General features: G+C 45.0%; 2 protein-coding genes and 1 long non-coding RNA gene across 10 annotated transcripts in view; 2 read left to right on the forward strand and 1 right to left on the reverse strand.

The window, feature by feature from the left end:
- Nucleotides 1-1,993: 1,993 nt before the first annotated feature.
- Nucleotides 1,994-17,792, forward strand: sf3b2 (splicing factor 3b, subunit 2). Of its 2 annotated transcripts, XM_064349333.1 has the most exons (22): nt 1,994-2,205; nt 3,040-3,086; nt 3,592-3,660; nt 3,901-4,122; nt 4,408-4,470; nt 4,739-4,871; nt 5,514-5,614; nt 5,924-6,032; nt 6,285-6,379; nt 7,382-7,585; nt 8,139-8,261; nt 8,418-8,498; nt 8,911-9,138; nt 9,766-9,915; nt 10,476-10,565; nt 10,688-10,795; nt 11,302-11,409; nt 12,094-12,236; nt 12,365-12,466; nt 14,075-14,174; nt 15,693-15,884; nt 17,409-17,792. In XM_064349333.1, the coding sequence occupies exons 1-22, from the start codon at nt 2,076-2,078 to the stop codon at nt 17,478-17,480; spliced, it is 2,670 nt and encodes an 889-aa protein (XP_064205403.1). In that variant the 5' UTR covers nt 1,994-2,075; the 3' UTR covers nt 17,481-17,792. The 2 variants fall into 2 exon arrangements, with proteins under 2 accessions (XP_064205403.1, XP_064205404.1); XM_064349334.1 differs by lacking the exon at nt 4,408-4,470.
- On the reverse strand, nt 12,809-23,413 carry LOC135262377 (uncharacterized). Of its 3 annotated transcripts, XR_010332193.1 has the most exons (4): nt 23,290-23,413; nt 21,745-21,887; nt 16,463-16,644; nt 12,809-12,905 (listed from the first exon to the last, which is right to left on the reverse strand). It is a non-coding gene; the product is annotated as an uncharacterized LOC135262377 (long non-coding RNA). The 3 variants fall into 3 exon arrangements; XR_010332192.1 differs by lacking the exon at nt 12,809-12,905 and having other exon boundaries at nt 16,264-16,644; XR_010332194.1 differs by lacking the exon at nt 12,809-12,905 and having other exon boundaries at nt 16,264-16,644; nt 23,198-23,352.
- Nucleotides 23,369-25,108, forward strand: part of LOC135262337 (phosphofurin acidic cluster sorting protein 1-like) — a 49,055-nt gene continuing 47,315 nt past the window's right edge. For all 5 annotated transcript variants that reach the window (XR_010332182.1, XM_064349328.1, XM_064349331.1 and 2 more), the window contains exon 1: nt 23,369-23,775. Coding sequence is in view for 4 of the 5 variants with exons in the window: in XM_064349328.1 (XP_064205398.1) it covers nt 23,621-23,775 (155 nt within the window). In the remaining variant the exon portion in view is untranslated. The remainder of the gene's footprint in view (nt 23,776-25,108) is intronic.

Raw genomic sequence — 25,108 nt, forward strand, 5'->3', positions numbered from 1 at the left:
AAGGGTCTCTCCTATACGTTTTTAAGATTTGATTCGTGCAAAAACACAGATCCTTTTAACCGGGAGCACCTTCACATTGCTATTTTTTTTAAATAGTTCAAATATGCTTTAGCCCAGAGGTATCAAATTCAAGTCCCGGATGATGTCGCAGTGCCAGTAGATATTTCCTTTCGTCCAGCTGCCAGTTAAGGCATTGAGTACGAGCTGTGCGAATTTTTTAGCCAAACAACAGCCGCATCACCAATGCTGAAACACACTGAAAATCAGCGGACGCCGTGATCTACAGGACTGATTCACCCATCCAGCCTGCCTGCAGTATTCCGAGACTTATAAAACGGTTTCATCCACTGGTGGAAAGCCGTAATTACAACGTCAATAAACTAAAGCAAAACTGCAGGGGTGCACAACTGCATCCGCGGAGGAAACTGTAAACTGTTTTTCTTGTACCCTAACCAATTACCGTGGCGCAATTTTCTAAATAGCTGCTTACATGCAGTGTCCTGGAAAAAAAATCACATCCTAATGAAGGATTTTAACAAGCAAAACATTTTAACAGGTAATATTTTTTCCAAAAAAGATGTGACTTACTGTATTTGTACCCCTGAATTCAATAGCCTACTTTCTGCACCCTCTCTTCCCAAGGATAAAACTACTGAAAAATGTTCTATTGTGTTTTATGAGATTGGTGAACACATTTTGGTCTTATTTGACTGTAACACACAGTTCACTCAAAGTTCAAAAGCTGCATTTCAATCAGAACCAAATTTTTAAAATTCTGCTCATGAAATGTGATTTTGGTCTTTGTTTTGAAAAAAAAAAAAAAACAAACAAACAAATTTTTTAAAAAAGTGTTCGCAAAAAGCTGTAATCTTGGCCAGACTAAATAACACATGAACCGTACATTACTCATGTTGTAAACTGACAAAAAAACGGTAACCGTTCCCACGAGTCCTGAGCAGCGCGGAATGGGACGGAGCGGCCCTGGTAACCGTTCGGCCCTACAGTGGAAAAGCACCTTAACCGTGCCGAGAATATTGTGCTGGGCACGATTTGTAAGCGTTCCGCGCCAAACCGTTTCCAGGTGGAAACACCATTGGAACCGTTCCTCTCCGTGCTCAGAACTGTTCGGCCCTACAGTGGAAAAGGGGCTAAAGAGGCAGCCTGAATATCTGAATACCTCTGAAACAGTTCCTAGTGACCTTGCTAGACACATTTCCCTAGCTCTCACATCCATCTTCAGCTTAGTTTACTGAAATCTCAGCTGCATCTGACATTCACACTCATCCAGCTAAATACTGCTAAATATTTTTACAGCATGCACTCCATTAATGATAATGACAATTGAGAACAGAATAGAACTGCTTTTCTATTCTATTCTCCATGGTTTGGCCATGGTTTCATTTGATTTGACTAACCTATGCAACGTCAACACAGAGTTGAATTTGGCAACTTATTGCCAATCAATAAATGAAATGTACATCTGGAAAAAGGTTCTCTCAATATAGCTGGCCGAGTACGGTAGCATGCACAGCAAATCTTTCATTCGGACTAAGTAGGTGGCAGTGTTCTGGCACAGTGGCACAGTGGTTACGGAACTGGGCTTGTAACCGGAAGGTCATAGGTTCGATTCCTGGTTAGGACACCGTTGTACCCTTGAACAAGGTACTTAATCTGAATTGCTTCAGTATATGTCCAGTTATATAAATGGATACAATGTAAATGCTATGTAAAAGTTGTGTAAGTCGCTCTGGATAAGAGCGTCTACTAAATGTAATGTAAGTAGACATTTCTACTCGCTAATGTTAACTTTTTTGGCTAGTCTGTTTTTCCCAATTGTTCTAAAGGGTATCCAGCGATATTTATATTATTCGTTCGCGATACGCTGAATTTTTTTTTATTTAAAAGGGTAAACCTTATCAGCTGACAAGTAAATTCTAACTGTACCTTAAACTACAAGCTCCAGCAATCCATTTGAAGCTAAACGTCATTCCCATGAGGCTGTGCGCGTTTCCGGTGTTCGGCTTTTGGTTCTTCACTTGTGCGCGTTGTCTTTGCACGTCCTGAAAACTGACGATATGGCGACCGACGGACCTCCAGGAATCGAACCGAACCCGCCTGATTTGGGTGGCTCGTTGGCTGCTCTGAACACTTGGAGCAACTCAGAGCTCCAGGCCAAGCTCTCTGAGATCGGAGCGCCCAACATCGGTATGCAAAAACTCCGGGTTGCTAACGCTAGTTTACTTTTGAGCTCCCTCCGAATGAATTATAATACTTGCGCAGAGAATTGGGCCTACTTAATGGGCTAGCTGTACAAGAGCCTCGAATCAGAGTTCATTGTGGCTGTTGTTGGTACGTGAGTTAGCTTTAAAAGTGAACCTTTGTATCTACGTAGATAGCCATGCAGCTAGTTATCCGAACTGGTTGGTTGTGTGGTACAATCCTCATGGCTGCAGCGGCTTGCATTTTAAGGCGAAACACGTTATGCTAACTAGCTAGCTGGTTGATTGTTTATGTAGCAGATTCTAGGTAGATAGCGAACCTTAGCCATGGTACAATTTGTTGCGGCAAGACATTAGCTAGCTCGGACTAAACCAACAATGGAAGCCATTTATCTTAGAAATCGCTTGTGTTGCTTGTTTTAATCCCCGAAAATAATGGTCTGTATTAAATCTGCCGGAACTAGACTATAACGATTTCTTCTTTGCCATGTTGGCGAACTGGCTAGGCGGTTAGGTAATGCTAATGTGCTAACAATGTGTCAAATCAGGGAGGAAGGATTACATCGTAAATATAACTTAATTTAATGCGATTTGGAAAAATAAATAAATAAAATTTGTAAACCTAATTGACGAAATTAAAAATGAGGCACTCGATATTGTTTTCTAGCGCTGACTAAATTCGGGCTTTTACCTTTGATATAGCAATTCGTTGGGCCGTTCTGCGATTTGGATGAAAATTGCTTTCCTAAAGTTCCACGCTGCATCTGACAGTGTATGCTTCCTGAAAGTTGAATGAATCTTCTTTCCCACTTCATTGTAGGACCCAGAGAGGAGCTGATAGACAGACTGAAGGGATATATAATGCAGGTGGGTTTCCCAGACAAATTGTACATGTACACACACGAGCACGCATGCCTGCAGTGCATATATAAACGTATGTATGCACACCTAGGGTGTTAATGCAACACCACCTGAAAGCCAAGCACCATTTCCACCCTAAAAGTTTGAAAACATCACAAGATCTGCACAGACTGGAATGATTTATTCCACATATAGCATGACACTTACCATGCAGAAGGAGAGTGTAATGTTACATTTCTTGTTCAGGAGATGGTGGCAAAAGACTGGTGGTGTTCACACAAAATAGTAGCGAACTAGCATTCATTAGTTGACCAGGCAAGCAAGCGGGTACTGTAGCATTTGTTAGTTAGATTACCTAACATTAGGTAACTCAGGTTACCAAATGTATGGAAGTTCATGGGACTTTGTACTAGTGCAGAGTCCAATGAATGTGCTCGCTTTTGTTTTTGTATCGTATGATGGTAGTCATGTGCCCCTGATGTGTGTTTGACTTGTGTGTCTGGCATTGCAGACTGGAATGATGCCCAGTAAGCCGAACCTGCAAAGCATGGATGACAAAGCGGCACCCTTACCATCTCAGGCAAGGCCCCCACTCTCTGTGCTCTGTTTCTTTCATTAGCGCGCTGTCTGTGTCCAGGAGTATCTGTAGACAGGGCTTATAGTTCACTTTTACAGCTGTGTATGTTCTATAAAAGCCTGCCTGCTGTGCTCCCAGGTACAGCAGTGTGGTTTTACTATCTAGTGCAGCAGCAGTGTTGTAAAATGCATGTGTTTATTTTGCTTCCATGGAAAAGAACTCACACTTGTTCTTTCTCCCCAGATGCCCAGCCTGCCGCCCATGCCCCCCATCCCCCCCATGCCCCTCCCCCCGGGCATGGGCATGCTGCAGGCCATGAGCATGATGGGCGGGGCGCCCCCACCCGGTCTGCACATGCCCATGGACGGCCCCAACATGCCCCCCGGCCTGACGCAGGAGGACCAGCTGAAGATGGTCCAGCACAGAGCGGCCATGGTGCTGCAGCAGGAGGAGAGGGCCAAGCAGGTAGCTGCACGTACATGCACACGCACAAGCACATATGGACAACACGCATGCTAGCGACGTTTCCTTACATTTATCGGTTGGTCTAAAAAACAACTAAACATGCAGTGCAAAGAGAGAAATTACTGAGAGAAAACCAGTGGCACGTTTTGCCTTAATGGCATGTGACAAAAAAAAGAAAACATACATGCTGATGTAGCATTTCCTGCTGGCGGTGCTAGCTCCTGCTACCTGCGAATGCAGTTTGTGCTGCGCGTGAGGCTAACGGAGGTTCTGTCCCTTACGCAGGACGACCCAAGGTCAATGGAGGAGCATATGAAGGAACAGCAGCTTCTGGAGCAGCAGAAGAGGGTGAGAGAGAGAGAGAGAGAGAGAGAGAGAGCGAGAGAGCGAGAGAGCGAGAGAGAGAGAGAGAGAGAGCGCACAGAACCCTAGGGAACCCAGTGGCCCAGGCCCCCACCATGAATTAAATTTGTGTAGCGCAGTCATTTATTATTATTTGTTTTAATAAGCAGTTGTCAGGGGTGACCGTTTGTCCTCTGAATGCCCTGGTTCTGAAGCGTCGGGGTGGCTGAGCGCGCTAACCGCTGTGCGCTTTGCGCTCTCTCTGTTCTGCCAGGCCGCCGTGCTGCTGGAACACGAGCGACAGCAGGAGCTGGTGAAGATGCAGCAGGGCGGGCCGCCCCCTCGCGCCCCAGAGCCCATGCCCCGCCCACCTGGCCTGCCCATGACTCCGCTCGGCCCCATGAGAGGTCAGTCTTAAGCCCCGCCTCCGCTCGAGAGCTGCAGGGATGCTGTAGCTGTGCAAAGGCTGGGTTTGTAACCACTGTGTTGCAGGTTTGAATCACGACTAGGACACTGCTGTTGTACCACGCTGCCCGTGGTACTCAAATATATTTACTTCTGGAAATGGCAAGCTGCATGCGTGTATATTATAGTTAAAAATATTGCCTTGAGTGAATTGATTCAAAATTATAGCATCTGGCCAGACACCTTTTTGGGCCAATGACTTTGCTGCAAACATAACACTGCATCATTAATTTGCCAAGCATACATGCTAATCCTAATGGACATTTTTACTTTACCAGCTTAAGTAACTTTACCTGTTCCCCACATAAGAATTGAACCTGCAACCTCCTTATATTTGACTGCTTATTGCTTAATTTTCTTTTCTCCCTATAGTTCTGAGGGCCCTCTATATATTATTGAGTGCTCTCAGTGGGAAAATATATCCAACAATGGCAAATGCTTGAGGATAGAAGTTTGAGCCTTTACAGTTTAGCTGTATTAGAATATGTTAAAGTGTTCCGTTGGTTGTGATGTTCAATCCAGTTGTGGGATATGAAAATGCCGTGAGTGTGTTGGGGCTAATTTGTAAGTGTTCTGTAACAAAGGTGTAGGTTCTGGCGCTCCCCCTCCCCCGGGAATCTCCATGGTGACTCCACCCAGCCACAGACAGAGGATGCCCCCACCCCCAGGGGAGGATGCACGTGAGGTAAGGGGCTACAGAGGCATGAAAATAGCTGCTCATTTTATACAATCATATTTATATAGCACATTTCATACATTTTCAGTTGAGTTAAAAACATGCTATCTCAGGGTGCACAGACTGGGTCGTGGTACTAATTCAAAAGAAAATAGTGTGGTTATGAACTATGTAGTCATTAGACCATATAACTGCATTAAAAAAAAGAAAGAATTTTACACCATTTTTTTTCCGTCAATAGCGGGTTAGCTGGCTTGGAAGTTAAGAAGTCGGGAGATGATGTGAGTGCTTTGTTGATGGTTGGCGTCTGTACCACAGGTTTGGCAGGGGGAGGAAGTTGGGATGGGCCCAAAGATTCCCCAGGCCCTGGAGAAGATCCTGCAACTGAAGGAGATCCGCCAGGAGCAGCTCAGCACTGCCCCCGTAGGTAAGGAAGCAGAACTGCAGGGAATAAAACGTCCATCTCTCATCCATGTCACTTCCTCTCTTGTCTTCCTCCACTGGCTACTCATCTCGGCTCACATCAAATTCAGAACCTTGGTGCTAGCCCAACGGCAGCACTTCTGGGATACAGCCGTCAGGGTGACCCCTTTTCAAAGGGCTAACTTCGATTTGTAGTACGAGGCGTAGAAACACCGCTGATTAACGTTGTGTGTTTTTTTTTTTTTTGGTTACTCAGAGGATGACGATAGTATTGAGATGGAGCTGAGGAACTCTGCAGCTGCCACCCTGTCTGAGACCGACGAAGAAGATGCCGGGCTCTCCAAGAAAGACGTGAGTTACGCTCCCTGACCCACGGAGGGTTCCGCCAAATTGTTACCAAAGCCATCAAAATGTCTGCTGCCTTTCTGCTCGGGTTTTAAAATATGGATTGTGGGTAATGGCTTTGCGATAGACCGGTCTGATTCTACATCAGTGTTGACCAGTTCCATTCCTGCAGGGCTTATGGGGCGGCAGTGTAGCATAATGGCTAAGGAACTGGTCTTGTAACCTAAAGATCACAGGTTCGATTCCCGGGTAGGACACTGCCGTTGTACCCTTGAGCAAGGTACCTAACCTGCATTGCTTCAGTATATATCCAGCTGTATAAATGGGTGCAATGCAAATGCTATGTAATGAGTTGTGCAAGTTGCTCTGGATAAGAGCGTCTGCTAAATGCCTGTAATGTAATGTAATGGCTTATGTGCATACAGGTTTTCATTGTCACCAGTTACACTTGCAAAATTGGCTAATTAGGCTTAACTAAGACCACAATAAGAGGTTTCATTTTTGGTTGCAGGAACAGTCTTCAGCTGTCATAGGTAATGTAGGTAAAATATCAATTTCATTTTCCAGCAGAAGCTGGAATGAAATCCAGAAACGGATACTGCTATCCCTGCCCACCACTGTTCTGGGTGAATCCCAATCCATAGAATGCTAATCCTAATGGACATTTTGACTCCAAAAATCTCCAGAGGCACCACCCACGTTTTAACGATGGTCTGGAGGGCCACCGTTTGTCTCAGATATGCTTTTTTATCCATTTTCAGAACGTATGAGGGTTAAAAAGTTTCTCACAGGCCCAAAATATCTATATATGCACCCTGCGTGTAACAGTGAGTCATACTTAATTGCGGAGACACTTAAGAATGGAGAAGGTGATTAGCCTTGATTGTAGCTGTAATCTCCACCTTCTGAACAGTGTGTCTCCCCTGAGAGGAATTTGAATGAAAATGCTTTGGTATAGTCATCCCTCTTTACTCCTTTTTAAACCCCCCCCCCCCCCTTCTCCCTCAGAAAAATCGGAAGCGCAGGAACCGCAAGAAGAAAAACAAGAAGAAGAGAGCGCTGGAGAAGAGAGCGCAGGACAAGGAGGCCAGCGAAGAGAAGGAGAAGGAAAAAGAAAAGGATCCGGAAGTGGAAATCGAGTACGTGACAGAGGAGCCGGACATCTACGACCCCAACTTCATCTTCTTCAAGCGGATCTTTGAGTCGTTTAAGGTGCGTCTCCCCTGTAAACAGATGCGTACACACATACACGCTCCCTCGGTTTACCCTCTCTGTTCTGTAGACACCAGTATCGTCGCTGTACAGGGAGGGTCTGTATGCGTCTTGTCTACAAAATGAGGCTGTAGGTAGGTCATTGGTCAAATGGGGCTGCCTGGTGGCCCGTCCTGCTGAGGCTCTGCTGTAGTGCATGGATAGGCTCCATGGTGGAGGATCGAATCGCGGCCATGCCAGTGCTGACTGGTAGCCTGTAGCGCTGCAGGGCAACGCATAACTGGCGGTAGCCTTGCCTACAGTCTGAGAGGGTCTAACCAGTTGGGATCCACAGATACCACTGGGCAACCAACCGGTACAGGATATTATATTTAGCATTACTGTCTGTTTAGAGCTCATAACCTGTACAGATTAGAATGTTACATATCTCTGTATAACCCCTGTACACACTGCGGAGTTTACCTGCCAGGTCGGTGAGTTCTGTCGCGATGCTTGAGTGAGGCGAGTGCTGCTGCTGGTCCCCTCAGTATGACGGGGCTGTTGTCGTTATCAGCTCACGGACGATGTGAAGAAAGAGAAAGAGAAAGAACCGGAGAAGGCCGAAAAGCAGGAGGCCACTGCCGTGAAGAAGAAGGGCTTCGAGGAGGAGAAGAAAGACAGCGACGACAGCGACGAGGTTTGTGACAGGCAGGAAGCTCCTCTTTTAGCGTCGATGCGGAACGCCATTGCTTCGGCTCTTATTTTGCATTGCTACCCATGACCCCTAAGGTCCGGTTTGAGATAATTTGCTTCTTGTTAGCGGCTGACCTCTGACCCTTCCTCCCTGTTCTAGGAGACAAAGACGGACGCACCCAAGATGTCGAAGAAAAAACTGAGACGGATGAACAGGCTGACCGTGGCTGAGCTGAAACAGGTGAGCCAGGGGAATGCCATGCATGTGCCAGTTTAACTGAATGATGTCTATCATTATCTAAAGTGTGTTTATTACAGACATTTCAGTGATGCATTTCTGGTTTCACTGTTTCTTACACTGTTTCATTGCTTGCATTTTATTACACTTATTTGCTTGACACGGTCCAAAGTGCAGAGTCAACTTTTTTGCATGAATTGTATTTACAAATGGATAATCATTCCATGGATTTATTAAGCTATGTCACTTTAAAGGGCACAGTGACCACATTGTGGAATCAATTATATACAGTGTTCTGGCTGCTGCCCTGCTTGCTTAATGGCATTAAGCACAGCTGTGTTGGTGCCAAAATGCGAGCGTTTGACTTCCTTGTCTGAGGCACACCCTCTCTGACATGCCCCTCCCCCTCCCGCAGCTGGTGGTCCGCCCGGACGTGGTGGAGATGCACGACGTGACGGCGCAGGAGCCCAAGCTGCTGGTGCACCTGAAGGCCACGCGCAACACGGTGCCCGTTCCGCGCCACTGGTGCTTCAAGAGGAAGTACCTGCAGGGCAAGAGGGGCATCGAGAAGCCGCCCTTCGAGCTGCCCGAGTTCATCAAGAGGACCGGCATCCAGGAGATGAGGGAGGCCCTGCAGGAGAAGGTGGGACGGGGGACAGGGGAACAGAGGGGGGCATTGGGCTTGCGTGTTCAGGGTCGGTCGGACAGAGTAACCGCGGCCCAGATTGACCAGATTGGGTGGGTGTGGAACTCGAGGATAGTTTTTACTGTCTTTCTCTCTTCACTTTTCTCTTCAGACACACCTCATCTGGAGGTATTTTGAGAAATCGAAATGTGTGAAATAAGTTTAAATGGTCATCTCTGCGCCAGACTAGACCGTTTTATAGGAGTTTAAAACCAACTGAACTATTTATATAAAAACTAAAATAGGTTAAATAAGACGTGTATGTATCACACATTCATAAGGGAGAATGTACGCTTTGTACATTTAGTGGAATTGTACCTAACTCATGTTACAAACTCATGGACTCCTACATGCTCAATATTACTATAACTTACTTATTTTTCCAATCTGTGTTTTGCTAGAATGTTTCCTTTTTCTCTGGCCCAAATGCACAGCGACTTTTATCTAGAAGTTACCTTTCCACAGGGCAATGGTAGCGTCTCACGCATGGTTAGAACCCATGCCCCTCTGGTTTACCACGCGCAGTGTGGAGGCACAGAAGGCCCTCAGGCGGAACTCTATTGATGCTTTTGTTTGAATCGGCAGGAGGATGCCAAGACGATGAAGACGAAGATGAGGGAGAAGGTTCGACCCAAGATGGGCAAGATAGACATTGACTACCAGAAGCTGCATGATGCCTTCTTCAAGTGGCAGATTAAGCCGAAACTCACCATCCATGGAGACCTCTATTATGAGGTAATAATAATGCTTTTTATTTATGTAGCACATTTACAGAACCCAAAGACATAATATATATCTGTATGTGTGTAAATTGTGTTTCTCAGTTGGCCTGCTATTTTGGCCACTGAGAATTTTTGGAATAAAAACTTGGTGTCTATAGTGCAACGTTGCCTAGGAAATTTCAACAACCTCAGCTTTGATACAAGCAATTTAGTTTTTTTATCTTTGGTTTTTACCAATTTGTTTGGAAGAACATTCATTTTTGTTTATTTATAGTTATTTTAAAAATATAGTTATTTACTTTTGTTTGGTTTCTTGCAGCTGTTTTGTTTATCCATGGTGGGGAGAGCTGTCCCAATAAAGGTGGCTGTCTCTTTATCTCTCTCTGTTCCTCCCTCCCCTTCTCTCCCTCTCTCTCTCTCCCCCCCTCTCCCTCTCTCTCCCCCCCTCTCCCCCTCCTCCCTCCCTCCCCCCCCCTCCCTCCTCCCCCCCTCCCCCCCCTCCCTCCTTCCCTCCCCCCTCCCCCCCTCCCCCCCCCCCCCCTCCCCCCCCTCCCCCCCCCCCCCCCCTCTCAGGGTAAGGAGTTTGAGACCCGTCTGAAGGAGAAGAAGCCGGGAGATCTGTCGGACGAGCTGCGCATCGCTCTGGGGATGCCTGTGGGCCCGGTGAGCAGCGCCGGGTCATGTGACCGCTTGAGAAAGCTCCGTAATGAGCGGCCGTCAGGGTCCACTTCGCTGCTGTCTCACGCCTCGATGATGATGATGATGATGTTGCTCTTCCTCCGCAGAACTCTAACAAAGTGCCCCCACCCTGGCTAATCGCCATGCAGCGATATGGACCCCCTCCCTCCTACCCCAACCTGAAAATCCCTGGCCTCAACTCACCCATCCCAGAGGTGAGCTCCTCTACACACGCACGCACGCACACACACACGCACGCACAGAAACACGCACGCACGCACACACACACGCACAGAAACACACACACACACACGCTGTGACACTGCCACATCCTTTTTAAATCTGTGGACACCTGTAGGTTTTAAATATCATATTATTTTTATTGTATCCTTTCTTTTATGACTGTACACATATAATTAATGCTCTTACATTATTTGACAAGCAAACATGCCAGTTCAGTGTGCACTGCATGTCATGAAAGTGTCGTTTTTACTGTGGTTTGCTGAAATTAATTATAAATATTTGCTATGATAAATAAATACATTTTCTTTGAATGGTGGAAAAATGTTAGTTTACTTGTCTGCTTTTTAAATACGTTGGAGTGTTTATTTCAGTGGAAGTCAAGTGATCACATGGCTTGCATGGCTGCAGTGCTGTGTGTAGAATCAGGTGTGGAAGTATTGCGTGGAAGCCCTAACCCCCACCCCCCGTCCCTCCCCAGGGCTGCTCGTTCGGCTACCACGCGGGCGGCTGGGGCAAACCCCCCGTGGACGAGATGGGCAAGCCCCTGTACGGCGACGTGTTCGGGACCAACGCCGGAGACTTCCAGGTAAAAAAACCGCGCCTCCCCCCCCCTGGCTGTCTGACCGCAGTCCGTCCCCTCTGTCTGGGACTGGGCTTTATCCAGGGTGATGTCCAGAGCTGAGGAGATGAGAGCGCAGCGTGTGCATGTGAAAATGAAACGTGCAGTGCAGCGTGACACTCCGCAATTAGTGCCGTCAGCCGTCAGTATGAATAAAGAGCGTTATTCACGCCTCCTTTCAATCTAACAGGGCTTTTAGGAGCTGCTTCCTTACTGAATATTCATATTTTCATGAAGTGACCTAGGGGTCACTGTTTATTTCCATCAAGTATTCAACCATGAATAAACCTGCTCAATTTGCACAGGCATGGGTCTGTATTGGGAGCTTGCTAATGGACAAAAGATAAATCCATTTTCTCCCTCCATAAAAATGAATGAAGGGCAGCCTTTTATAATATGACAAATGGGTGATATTGAAGATACAGTTTTTAAGAGAGGCTGCGCAGTTTTTCATTCACAAGGGATGAATACATGACAAGGACACTGCAAGGAGTTTCACACACTGGCAGTGGGGAGGGAAAGAATGGGACCTCATTATTTCCTCAGTGTGCCTCTGGGAGCCTGGAGGGTGTAAAAGTGTGGCTCCACCGTTTGTTTCAAATGGACGCCTGACGTCTCGTTAATGTTTTATACCCCCCCCCCCCCCCGCAGGCGAAGACTGAGGAGGAGGAGGTGGACCGCACCCCGTGGGGCGAGCTGGAGCCCTCTGATGAAGAGTCTTCCGAGGAGGAGGAAGAGGAGGAGAGCGACGAAGACAAGCCGGACGAGACGGGCTTCTTTACGCCCGCCGACAGGTAACCAGCGATGCCTGCGGCCTGTGATTATATCCGCGTCTGCGCATTGATACAGAATTTAAAAATATGTGTGGGGCTTTGACTTTAATGGTAGTGAATCTGTCTGTCTGTCTGTCTGTCCGTCCCAGCGGCCTGATCACTCCCGGAGGCTTCTCCTCTGTTCCGGCTGGCATGGAGACTCCAGAGCTCATCGAGCTGAGGAAGAAGAAGATTGAGGAAGCCATGGATGGGTAAGCGAGTGTGTGCATGGGAGTGAGAGAGAGGGATAGAGCGAGTGAGTGTGTGAGAGCGAGCGAGTGTGTGTGGGCAAGCACGGCATCTTAAAGCAGAACAGGAGGGCCCTGTGGAAGTGGAAATCGGTTCGAGGTTCATTTTGAACCGGCTCAACACTGTGGCAGGTGCTCGGTAGACAGTAGGCCTGAATATTGCCTCAGTGACTTAAAAAAAAATTTTTAGACACTGCTTGTTTCTTCATGCTGTGGAGACAGGTCAAATGTGCTCAACCCTCATAGGAGTGGCCAAATATTTCCCCAGAAAAATACAGAATATATTTTGTATAAGATTAGTTTTAATTTATTTTTTCACGCCAGGGAAGGCCAAGTGCTGTGAGGTTTCTTGCTGAGTTGTGCTCACTCTTCATTCAGCTTCTCCAGGTGCTGGCCTTGCTACCTAATTTGGGTTAAATGGTGGAGGTGAACAATCAATTTTGCAATTAGAATGCGTCATGTCGAGCAAAAACTTTTCCTTAAAAGTTAACAGACGTTTCCACTGGAGATCGCGCAGCCCAGACTAATTGGCTTCTCGCCGATGTCAGTACTGCTTGGCTGAAGCACTGGCTCTCAAATTTGGTCCTGGGGGACCCTGGTGTATTTTAATTTTTGTTGCAGCCAATCTTTTGCTCAATTGAGGTTGTTGAATGCACTCTAAGTTTTCATAATTTTAATGCAGGTTTGGCTTGTTATCATTTTCTTTGTCTTTGAATTCTTCAATATCTACCAGATGATTAATTTTAGTGGCCGTGTGTCCACACTTTCCCCAATTAGTAGCCTATTGATTTGGCTTTAATTTGATCAGTAAAAAAAATCAATAATTCAATAAAAATTCTAAAAAATATATAATCATTTGCAATATAGGAGTGTGCATATGGGACTTTCCTTCATGACATGCATGACTAGTTCTGACATAATGCAGCTTTATACAACATGACGTAATTGAGAACAATTAACATCTTGTTGAAGTTCTGGGATTGCAATTGTGGTTGGAATGAAAACCAGCATACACAGGGGTCCCCCAGGACCGAGGTTGAGAACCACTGGGCTAAATCCACCTGTCAAGTGAAGCAAGAGCACATTTTGTACCACCGTACCATGTTTTTTTAATGCATTTATTTTTGCAGTGAGGCTTGTTTTAGTGTCTACCGCCCACCCCTTCATACGCATGCTAGATAAATTTGCCAGTCTCCCCCACAGCTGGCTGTCAGGCCGTCCTGTTCCTCTGAATTCTAAGCGGTGGCTGTGAGCTGGAAGCCTTTCTGTTGGAGGAGATGGAGTGAATAAGTTATTTATTATAAAATGCGATTGTACGCTGTCAAATGGTTTGGCTCGCAAATGTTCAATTTGCTGTTACACGAGCAAAAATGAAAAGAAAATGGCCTGCCTGGCAGTGCGCTGTACGTTTATCTGCGTGCTTCTGCGTGTGGTGGACACGTGTGTTGGGCATGTGCGGTGGGCGCACGTGTGAGGCCCTGCAGCGGTCTCGCTGGCGCGAGCGTGGGCGTGTGCGCGTGCCTACGGCTGCGTCCGGCGCGTCTAAACCGCTCGTCTCCGTGCCTCCCGCAGAAACGAGACGCCGCAGCTGTTCACCGTGCTGCCGGAGAGGAGGACGGCGTCCGTGGGCGCTGCCATGATGGCCTCCACGCACATCTACGACGTCTCCGGGGTAAGAGCAGGGTCTGCGCCGCCTCTACACTCCGATTGGCCCAAGGCGCTTCAAGTGGGCCAATCGCACGCGGATGACCGTTAACTCTGAAGAACCTGAAGCGATGAACACACAGCATGAGCAGTGCTGCCCAAACTGAAGTGGTGTTGAACCCGAGATGAACGGTAATAGCGTGGCCTAGTAACCCCAGAGGAGTGAAACCCATACCAGAGCTTGCTATAACTGTTACTTATTCTGCACTGTTCCAGAATGAGGTCCTAGAATAACATGGTGTGATGCATTAAATATAGGCCACAGGAGCAATAAGAACAACAGAGGAGCTAGAATTACAGTCAACACGCATCAGGCTACGAAGCGGTGCTAGTACAAATGTGACTATACGACTCCCTGTGGCTAATTAATATGCAGGGCTCGACTCGAACAGCCTGTCTTTCTTTGCTACCTGGTTTCCTGGTCAGGCTTCCACTCTACATTAATGTTTTAAGTCGGCAAATGTCACGGGTATAAGTGAAGAAGAACAGAGTTGAAGACTAAAGTTAGGAATAGTTTCCCCTCACATGTCTACGGTCATTTGACAGGTTAATTAATGTTGGTTAGTTAGCTATGTCAGCGCTGTGTCCTCCTGCCTCTACTGGGTAACACGTTGCTCCTAGCAACAGCAGCTACTTATGGAGACGAACGGTGGGAAATATTAGCACTCAGTTGGAATGTAACCTAAATATATCTTAAAAACCGTTTCTCACAGTTGAACGTGTGAATAGAAAAACAGCAGTTCATTTTAGAAATTAATAATCACAAAAATCAGTTGGGCGTCAGTTTAACTAACCTGTGGCCCGGACACTGCTAGCTAGGGTGCCGCATGGGACAGTTGATCTGTATGTTCTGCACATAGATCTATGGGTTAACAAAACCTAATCAAATTTCAGCAAATTCTCTGAAAATGTTGCTAGGAGTAAGACTTAACAACAGTAAGGCAATGAAATAATGAGGTGAATGTAAATCTTACTGTCTGTTGAACGGTAAGGTAAGTTCACCTGATCTTTTCATTAATGTTTGTGGCTATTCTGCACGATGCATCAGCAGGGAAATGGAACACACAACCCCCTTTACTGCCTCTGTAGTGGAGGACAGACAGGTGTGTGGGTCTGAGAAACCAGATAACGGTACTAAGCAGATCTGCCGGGTAAAAATGAAAATGTTTTCAATGCAGGGTTTTTAATCCGTTCTCAATTAGTTGAAAAATGTGTCCAGTGTTTACATGTTTAACATCAGTTTGCATTGTTGTTCTACTGCCAGTATGAACGTGCATGTTTTCAGGAAACAGTCTTATTTTGTGTTGATCAAGCTTGTGTAGATTGTCTGAGCCTTGAGTTTTTGGGCTGCCATCTTGTGGGAGCAGCGTGATGGGAGATAACCGCACGCTGTCTTCAGCGTCGGCCGTCCTGATTGGCTAAACGCGGCGGAATGGCGGTAAGCCTCAATAACCACGGTAAAAACTGCGCGGTTTTGTCTGCACAGGCCATGGCGGGGCGCAAGGCCGGCGGAGGCCAGGAGACGCAGGGCGTGGAGGTCGCCTTGGCGCCCGAGGAGCTGGAGCTGGACCCCATGGCGATGACGCAGAAGTACGAGGAGCACGTGCGCGAGCAGCAGGCCCAGGTGGAGAAGGAGGACTTCAGCGACATGGTGGCTGAGCACGCCGCCAAGCAGAAGGTAACCCCGCCCTCGTCCCCCATAACCCCGCCCCGTCCCCGCCCCCGCCCCCATAACACGGCTTTCTGTACCGACCCGGCACCCGCCAGACACGCACCTCCAGGGGAGTCGATATTTAGCTCAACTCTGATACGACACAACCGTGATACAAAGCCAATAAGATGCATTTGATTTAACTCCAAACTTCCTATGATACAGTGCAAGCATGATTAAATTTCCATTTGCCAAATGCTGTGGAACTCCGTGATGGAAAAATAGTAATAGAAATTCAGTAGAAATGGACGTCATTTGTTTATTTTTTTATATGCACCAATTTTTAGAATCCCTTCCTCAGAAATATTTTGTTGAGTGAAACCATATACCATATAATAAAGCCTGGAATAATCAGGATCTCATTAAGGTTTTTTAGCATCTGAATGATGCATCTCCTTTTTTAGTGACCTTGTTACATTGTTTTTGTCGAAAACAGTTCTAATTTGCTCTAACCCTTATTTCAAGCACCGTTGACTTTGGCAAGAGCAATAAATCTTGCTTGCTTGTTTTGTATTTTGTACGTGACACTTCCATTTAATTCTCACCTTTTTTGCATCTGTGGAACATGAGGCTTAATTGCATGTGCTGCTCCTGGTTTCATATCCGCATTTGTTTGACAAGTCAGTCAGTACCTCTGAGGTTGAGTCCCTGGTTCCAACACACTTCTCCAAACAGATTGCATTTACTCTGTTTGAAGAGGGCATGTAGTTCATAGCAATACACATTCCTGTAAAGAGTTTTGTTGACAAAAAACCCTTAAAACCAAATAATACTGGGGGGGGGGGGGGATGAACCTTGTGGGGCTTGGTCTCCTGAAATGGGTTGACTACGCAGTGTGTCCAGTGTCTCATTAAATTATTAGGAGTGGGACAGTGTGGAAAATTGTTTTGGCAATAGAATTATTAGCATTAGCGTTATTCAGCAAACATTGCGCTGAGGAGTTGCTATGTTTTTTTTAAGCAGTTGCTCTAATTGAATGGTGCCCAACTACTTAATATTGTTCATTATGTAATTTGGTTTTGGTTTAACCATTGAAAGGATACTCTCAACAACAAAGGGCCAAGTACATTTTCATTAATATTCTTGCAGGAATCGAATGTGTCTGGCCGCCGCAACTGAATTGCTACATTTCTGCGACTGCGCTGAACCAAATCAGACAATTATCACAGCCCTGTATGCCTCTTCCACATCTTTCTCTGACCTGCACTCCAGCTTGGTCTGACCTATACATTATATTACACAGTAAATGAGCCATTTGTAAAGCAACTTATTTTTGTAGTGGCTCAGGGGTACAGCAGCAGCAGCCCCCGCAGTATTTAAACCTGCAGCCCCTGGGCTGCCTGGCCATTTACTTAACGATATGCAGGTGTTCTGATTCGATGTGCTGGGTGTGTGTTGGGTGTGCTTTGTTGTTCATGTTGGTGGTGAAGGTATGATGTTGCTCAGGTGTGTTCAGGAGTGCCCTGTTCTCTCTCTCCCCCCCTCCCGCAGCAAAAGAAGAGAAAGGCAGCCCCCCAGGACAACAGAGGAGGGGCCAAGAAGTACAAAGAGTTCAAGTTTTAGGTGGAACCTGTGGGAGGGTGAGGGGCGTGGTCACCCTTTTCATTGGCTGAGAGGATGAGGGGTGCGGTCACTTTCCCGTGAGGGGGTGTGGTCACCCTTTCCTGTGGGTCTTGAGAGGGTGAGAGGTGTGGTCACCTAATTCTTTAACTCACAACCAGCTGGATTTTTTCTTTTTAATTTTTAAAAATAAGTACAATTTTTCATAAGCATTGTTTAAGAGTTGTCTGTGTACGGATGTATTCTGTGAGCTTAAGATTTTTTTTTTCATCAAGTGTTTCTGTCCTTGTAAATAAAGAAAAGAAATTCAGTGTAGATTTTTCTGTTCTGTGTGGCATCATTTCAGTGCTTCCTGTAAGGTCATACACTTTGTTGTACGTCGCTCTGGATAAGAGCGTCTGCCAAATGCCTGTAATGTAATGTAAGGTTGCGTGGTGCATAAAGAGTGAAGAAGGTGGGTGAGGATTGGAGCAGAAGTCAAAGGCAAACTCTCGGTGTTCAATCCAATATTTCAGGGGTGGCCAACCCCGGTCCTGGGGAGCCGCAGGGTCTGCTGGTTTCTGTTTTCACTTCAAATACAGCAGCCACTTAGACCAAAGAAACCAGGTGAGGTGAGTTAACTGTGTAATCAACTGCCTTAATTGATTAAGTAAGTGCCAAATAAAAACAAAAACCAGCAGATCCTGCCACTGTCCAGGACCTGGGTTGGCCACCCCTGCTATATGTGTATTTGCTATGTGATCTGTAGTGTAGGTGTCTGCCCTCCAGGAGGCAGCTTTGAGGTTAACATTCAGTCACTGTCATTTGTGGAGATATGTAAATTCTCTGCATTTACAGTGGTGCTTAAATGTGTGCAAATCTGAGACTAATTAGCCTTTTTTCACAAAATCAGTCTTTTAGGATTTAAGTCTATTGAATTGCAAAACATTGTTAGAGATCTTGAGTGGGGGATATAGTAGTAAGAAAATATGGTTTCTGGTCACAAATGAGTTGTTTCCTTGAAGGAAAAACATTTGGAGCAGTGCATGTAGGCGCTACTTACATCCGAGCTTTACTTTGTAGCAGCTAATTTAATGTCATGCCTGAAAGTAACGCCTTCTGTTTAAGACCTGCTGTCTGATTATCGGTGAGTGTAAACTACTGAAGCAGAGTCACGCCGTGTCCCAAGTCACGCCAGTCACAGGGGCGTCCGTCATGTGGGGACCTCCCTTGGGTCCACTCTGGCGGCTGCTCTGCATTAAGCCACACAACTGTGTGACCTATAAGACTGGTCTGTTGGAGCTTCTGTGACACTGCTAGATGGAAATATATGTTTGTGTCCCCATAAGGGAAGAAAAAAGGATTCACAAAAACGATAAAGTAGAGAGCCTCTTGCCATTATATTTACTCGTGTATCTTTTCCTTTAATATTCTTTCATGTAACGCCCAGCTAACATTAAGTAGAAGGTCGCTATAGGTTTAGGTATGCAAGGTCTTGTAAATTGAATGAAATGAAATTGCATTTTACACCTGACAACAACCCTGGACAATGTTTTGGAGTGGCTACCCCACTTTAAAAAACAGTTTCAATCATTTGAGCAAATGAAAGTGCTATGTGAATATTGAGAATATCTGTGTCTAATGAGTCCTGCTTTTGTTTCCACTCTTACTGTTGAGACAGTGGTACTTCGTTATAATCTTATAGGACCTTAATTGAAACACAGGTTTTCCACCTGAAACAAACTAAAAACTACATAGGTGTGGGTCTTTAAAATAAAAACTAAACTAGCACAGAGGAATTTTAACTAAAGCAAATAATGAAATTCTAAAAATGGCAGAAATGAAAGCTATTGGAAAAAACATCTGCATCTGCAATGACCTTGGTGTGCATTTATAATACTACAAGTGAACCACAGTTCTATCAGTAACCTCCCACACAACATCCTCATGCATAGCCAACCTTCAGGGTTACCTGAGCCCTTGTTTAAATGCTAAGGTCAGTTTCTAATGGAGCCTGGTAAAGTGCCAAATTTTATGCAAGTGCATTAGCAGTACGTCCATACTTCAGCTCTTACTGCAAAAGAGCACGGACAAGGATTAATGATTTTTTCTAATTCCAGAATCCCAATGTGCCAGACTTCCGAACAGTGCACCAGTTCACCTCATGTACTATAACTATACTGCGATGGCCTACAATCTGTCGCCTATGCATCATGTAGGCTAATTCTGAAACATTGCCATTAATCAGTTAAATACAGTTGTCTGTTAGATTTATTGTTGCCCAGTGTTTTTCATGTTGCAAAATGTTATTTCAAACTGTAAGCTGTAAAATCAAATGTAAGTCTAAAAATTGCAGCACCCCCCGTGACTGAACAGGAATAAGCAGGTGTAGATAATGGATGGATGGATATCTGAACGTTCATCTATCTGCCTCCCCTGTGGTACCATTCAGGATGTATATGCCAGAGTTTATTATTGATAGCCTTTATCTGTGACACTCCGGCAACCTTTAGAAAATGAATAGTAGGCCAGCTAGTGGTAGTGTTACTAGTGTGTCTGGCAAACAGCAAAGATTGCCCAACAGCTGTATTGTTACTGTGCATACATCGATGTTAGCCAGTTGGCTATCTTACCATCAGCTAACCAACTGCTATGACAAGTCATTAAGTGCTTCTTAATGTATAAAACCTTACGTTTCATTTCACATATAAATATATTCATCACGTTTAGTTCATGGCTTTCCACCCCACCATTGACCTTGGCACGGAGGGGCAGTGAGCGCTGCCAGCTCTAGGGAGAGCCAAAACAACAGCCGCTGAGTGATGGAGCGATAAGTGCGTGACTCGGGGGTGGGGTGAGGGTGGGTGGGGGGGGGAGGGGCAGAGGTGAGTCAATCAGGAGCCAGTGGCTGTCTTTGAATGGCTCTTAAATGAACCTCAACAAAAAGCCATTAATTTAGGTGCCCTGGGCTATGGCTCTGCGGCAGAAGTAAAAGCAGCAGGTTGAAAGCTTGGAAGTGTCATTTGGCATCCATTCACTGAAGTGAATTCTGTAGGGAACTTAAAGCCCATGAAATGGTTAAATCGATGTAGTTTTGCTATGAGATATACAGGCTAATATGATTTTGTATTACAGTGAACTCTTTGTTCAAGCTTTCACTCTAATGAGCTTCAGTGGTCAAGCATGCAGCACGTTCCAACTTCCTGCTCATTCATCAAAGAAGGCTGTGCGCCACATCTAAATGTAGCCTGTTTTTACCTCTCATTTGCACAATAAACAGTGAGGAGCACAAAAATTCTATACAGTACAGCCCTATGTTTTTATCAAATTATAGATACCTTGCTGTAAAATAGACGTACTGTATGCGAAGTAGCAAAGGATAGCGAAGTAGCCCATGATGCAATTCCAGTATTGTAGGTCTACGGCTAGCCTGTTAGCAGGATGCTTTTGTCATAAGTTTGATTTATATGAAAATGATTTTGGAATGATGCATGAACACTATATTAATATGCAATGCAACTGATGAAGTGCTTGGATCTGCAAAGTCTACGGTTTTGCTGGCACTGGAGAAAAATGGAACAAAGAGTTACAACGAAACCAAATGAATGGCTCCTTTAGGTTGCCAGATCCATAAGAACCAGCACTCTTAAAAGAATGTCCATCATCACTGCTGGGATAAGGCAGGAGGTATCTTATCAAAGGGCATTGCCTGGCCTGCAAAGTATATTAAGAAAGTGCCAATTATACTTTCTTCATGTCTATATAGGCTTTGCTCCAATTTTTATCAAGCGTCAAAAACAGCTGTGTGCACACACAAGGTCCTATTGTAGCGTATTTTAGAGTAAAATGTGATTTGTGCTCTCTAGTGCCTCTAGTGGCTGGACCCAGTACAATTTACATTACAATTTTCTCTCCCCCTTCCCCCCGCCGAGATCTATCATGAACTGGCCTTTCATTACTTTTAATGGCACAGTAAAAGAAATGTGTGTATATATACATATATATATATATATATTGAACCGTCCTGCCTGTGCCAGTTGTACAAATGACAACTTCTCTCTGGTTTGCCGGTTTGTTTTGATTCCAAAATATGGGTAGGCTTGTAATGGTTCTAGTGGTTTAACTTATTCCTGGATCATCTTGATTTTTACCAAGAAATAAAAAGGAAAAGTAAATATTAAACTGAAATGAAGTGATGTATAGCTGACGTGTATATGGTTAAAAACCCTGCAGTGTGGTCATGACAGTATAGTCTACCATTGTTCTCTCAACTGTATAATCATTTTACCCTGCGTATTGTAGGCCTGTCGCACTGAGATCCATGGATGACAGTAGTTTTCCACTGCGACGAAGCGGCAGATATGGCTGAGCGCTTCTCGGTCCCTCTCTCTCCGTAGGCTCCTGCCATCGACTTTCTCGAGACGGCTGTGTCTGTTAGAAAGAGATAAACACTGAGAGCGTGAGCGGTCACGTTTGAACTCAGTACCGCTGGGTGTCCAGATAGCAGCCTCCAATGTCAAAATACCAGCATCGTCAAAAGAATATTCGGCGCACAGTGCAGTGTATACGGCTAATCCCTATTTAGAGTAATCCTGGTAACATTATTCAAATTGCAGGCTGTTGTAAATTACACGAGCTGCATCCATAGACTGCCTGCTTATTTAACCTCTTTCTTCGCAGATTAAACTCAAATGCCTTGACTCAGGTCTACTTTTTTGGTGAATTCATTCGCTTCTTGATGACAAAGTTTTCTGAATTGAAAAGGTAGCCAAATTTAGAGAGATTTAGACAGATTTAGAACTCCTAATAATCAGAATAACTACAGTGGTACGCAACAGTTTGGGCACCCCTGGTAATATTCCGTGTTTTGTAGATTTTCTAAGTGAAACGAAGTTAATACCTCTGCTGGGAACAAACTTAAACATGTTCCTGTAAATATTTGCTGAATTTAACAGACTGGAAAAAAAGGTAAATTTTCTATGTGCTAAAATTTTGGTCCCCTGTCAGTCAGTTGGCTACTTAGGTACACCTCCTTTGGCGGAAATCATAGCTTCCAGATGTTTCTTGCAGCCAGCTAACAGTCTTTATATTCTTGCTTTAGGAGTTTCCCCCCCCCCACTCTTCCTTGTAGAACTCTTCTTGTTCAGAAATATTCTCAGGTTTTTGTGCATGCACTTGTCTGAGATCTCCTCACAGATTTTCAATAATACTCAAGTATGTTTTGGATCATTATATTGTTGAAATATCCAATCTGTTTTCAGCTTCAATTTCTTCACTGACGCTGGGACACTAGCTTCTAGGATTTGTTGATATTTAATTGAATTCATTGTTCCTTCTACCTGCACAGTATTTCATGTGCCGTTTAGTTACTTGGATTGTTTTCAATGTAAATGATCCTTTAAAGCAAACAAGGTGCATTTAATATACATTTGCAGCTACCTCTATTGGTCTCCCACTTCAAGGTCGTAGTCTATAAGCTAGTTTGGGCTCCATGAAATTCGAAAACATGTCATTATACCTTCTTCGTAGTTAATACGGATGACGAAGGAAATAATAAGAATAAAATAGCCTACTGTTTGATTGCTACATAATGAGCCATTTTTATAATAGTCGTCAAATATGTTCAATGTAGGTTCGTAATAGGCTCTGTATCTTTTACATTTTTACTAGTAGGCTAGGCCTAAATAAATTTGGTACTTAGCGGTAAACCCATCAATCATGTTTCGTATGTGACAACCCACCTTCAGCCGCAAAGATACACACACAACGACAACTCTCTCTTTCACACACGCACACACACACACTCCCAAGACGAAGACATAGCGATGTGTACCTCTTTAATAAGAAGCGTAGCTTCTCGATTGTGTTCCTCTGGGGAGAAATTTCCGCTTCCTGCTTAATGTTGAAGTTAGAGGAAAAGGTACAGTCGCAGGCTGCGGTTTAAAGCTTTGGGCAGAGCGGAGGCGCTCAATATCTCGCGGCTCAAATAAACAGTAGCTGCGAAGGGAGGAGGGAAGTACGGTATAGATATAGCCAGTTTCTCCCTTTGGGTGAAATATTGTACAAACATTAAGCTGGAAAAAATAACCATTTGCAGGAGAAGTTTACGAAAGCGGGAGAATAATTAGCCTTGCTTTGACCGATTTAGCTCGCAATCCTCCAGCATGTCGGAGAGAGGAGGGCTCCCGCGGACTGGAGGTGCTCCGTCCCCGCACTTGCAGCCCTCCAAACCGGTGACGATCACGTCAAATCGACCGGTGCAGATGAACCTGTATGCGACATGGGAAGTGGACCGATCTTCACCGAGCTGCGTGCCCCGGTAAGAAGCCCTGAATTTTGGCCACTAACACGTTACCGGCTTCTTTATTCCTTAAGCTATGTATCTATGCTATTTTAATGCAAATTGATGGAGCTCACTATCCAGTAGCCTACTTATTGTAATGGAGTCATTATTATGCACTTTTAAGTGCAAATAGAATATAAAGGAATCATCGTGTCAAACCTTTTTTTAGAGAACGATAGGCTAACGTGATGAAAATACACAAGTTCTGTTAACGGCAGTCATCTGCAAGCTAGCTTGCGATGTTATGTGGAAAGCATTTTAGAAATAGGCTACAGCAAGATAGTCAATGACAAATGTGTATGAGAGCCTGCACAAGTGTCTACTAGAAATTCTTTACAACAGGCTATAGACGCGTAGATTGTGGCACATTATAATTTACTGTAACCGAATTATTTAGCCTATCTGTTTACCACTATGCTCTGCTGATCTGTCGGTCTGGTAAGAGTGCCATACATTAGTCTAGTCATACGCAGAAAATTAGGACTTTGCAATTAACGGTTTTTAGTCTTGGTCATTTATATCTCCCCACACTGATGTAGGCTGTTTTACTTGCTAATTGGTCCAGTTCGGAGTTGTAGCCTAGATGTCAACATGCCAACAACGCAAAAATGAGAAAGAAACATAACATTTCGCGTTAACTTTCACCCGCAGTGGGCGATTAGTGGTGCTGGGGATTAGCACTGATGATGGGTTCCCCCTAAGGCGCTGTTGTCTAGGCTAATTGTTGAAAACATGTGTTTCAGATAACCTATGGATTCCCATCACAAATACCCTAATCAACGCACTTGTATTGTCGCCTGCATGTATGGCCCTATTCAGTAATTTGCCAAGAAGAATAACGTTACTAAAACCGGCTCAAGTAAACTTCCACCTAGAGTTGGCTACAGTATTGTAGGCAATATTGCGACCGCGAACCATCGTTTGGGTGTTGATTGTCAGTGGTGTGGACTGCGCCAGTAACGTGCTGGTTTTCCCCTTTCCGAACCGATCGACGGCGTCGGGTTTATTTGGACACGTTTTAGCCTACTGACAGGCGTAGGCTACCTACGTGACCTTGTTTGCCAGTGGAGCATTCCGACCATTTATCGCCATGCTCCCGTCCGTCAGCGCAAAGCTAGCAATAACTTGGCTTATAGTGCCCGTAGGCTATGTTGCAAATGTAACACAAGTTTTCGCAGCGGAAAAGAATTAGAAATTGTTATTAAGGGAGCGGCGGACTTCCAGCTTCATATGTAAATTATTTATAAAAGAAGGCCTCTGATTTTTGCAATTATGGGTGGATGCGGATTTCAATGAATGTGTTGTCTTA

The sequence above is a fragment of the Anguilla rostrata genome, chromosome 9, assembly GCF_018555375.3.
Source record: "Anguilla rostrata isolate EN2019 chromosome 9, ASM1855537v3, whole genome shotgun sequence".
Lineage (NCBI taxonomy): Eukaryota > Metazoa > Chordata > Actinopteri > Anguilliformes > Anguillidae > Anguilla > Anguilla rostrata.

Excerpts from the sequence above, each read along its gene's own strand:
- sf3b2 (XM_064349333.1), top strand. The coding sequence starts at position 2,076 with ATGGCGACCGACGGACCTCCAGGAATCGAACCGAACCCGCCTGATTTG. Across the intron at positions 4,471-4,738 it reads TTCTGGAGCAGCAGAAGAGG|GCCGCCGTGCTGCTGGAACA; the intron begins GTGAGAGAGAGA and ends CTGTTCTGCCAG. Across the intron at positions 9,139-9,765 it reads GGGAGGCCCTGCAGGAGAAG|GAGGATGCCAAGACGATGAA; the intron begins GTGGGACGGGGG and ends TTGAATCGGCAG.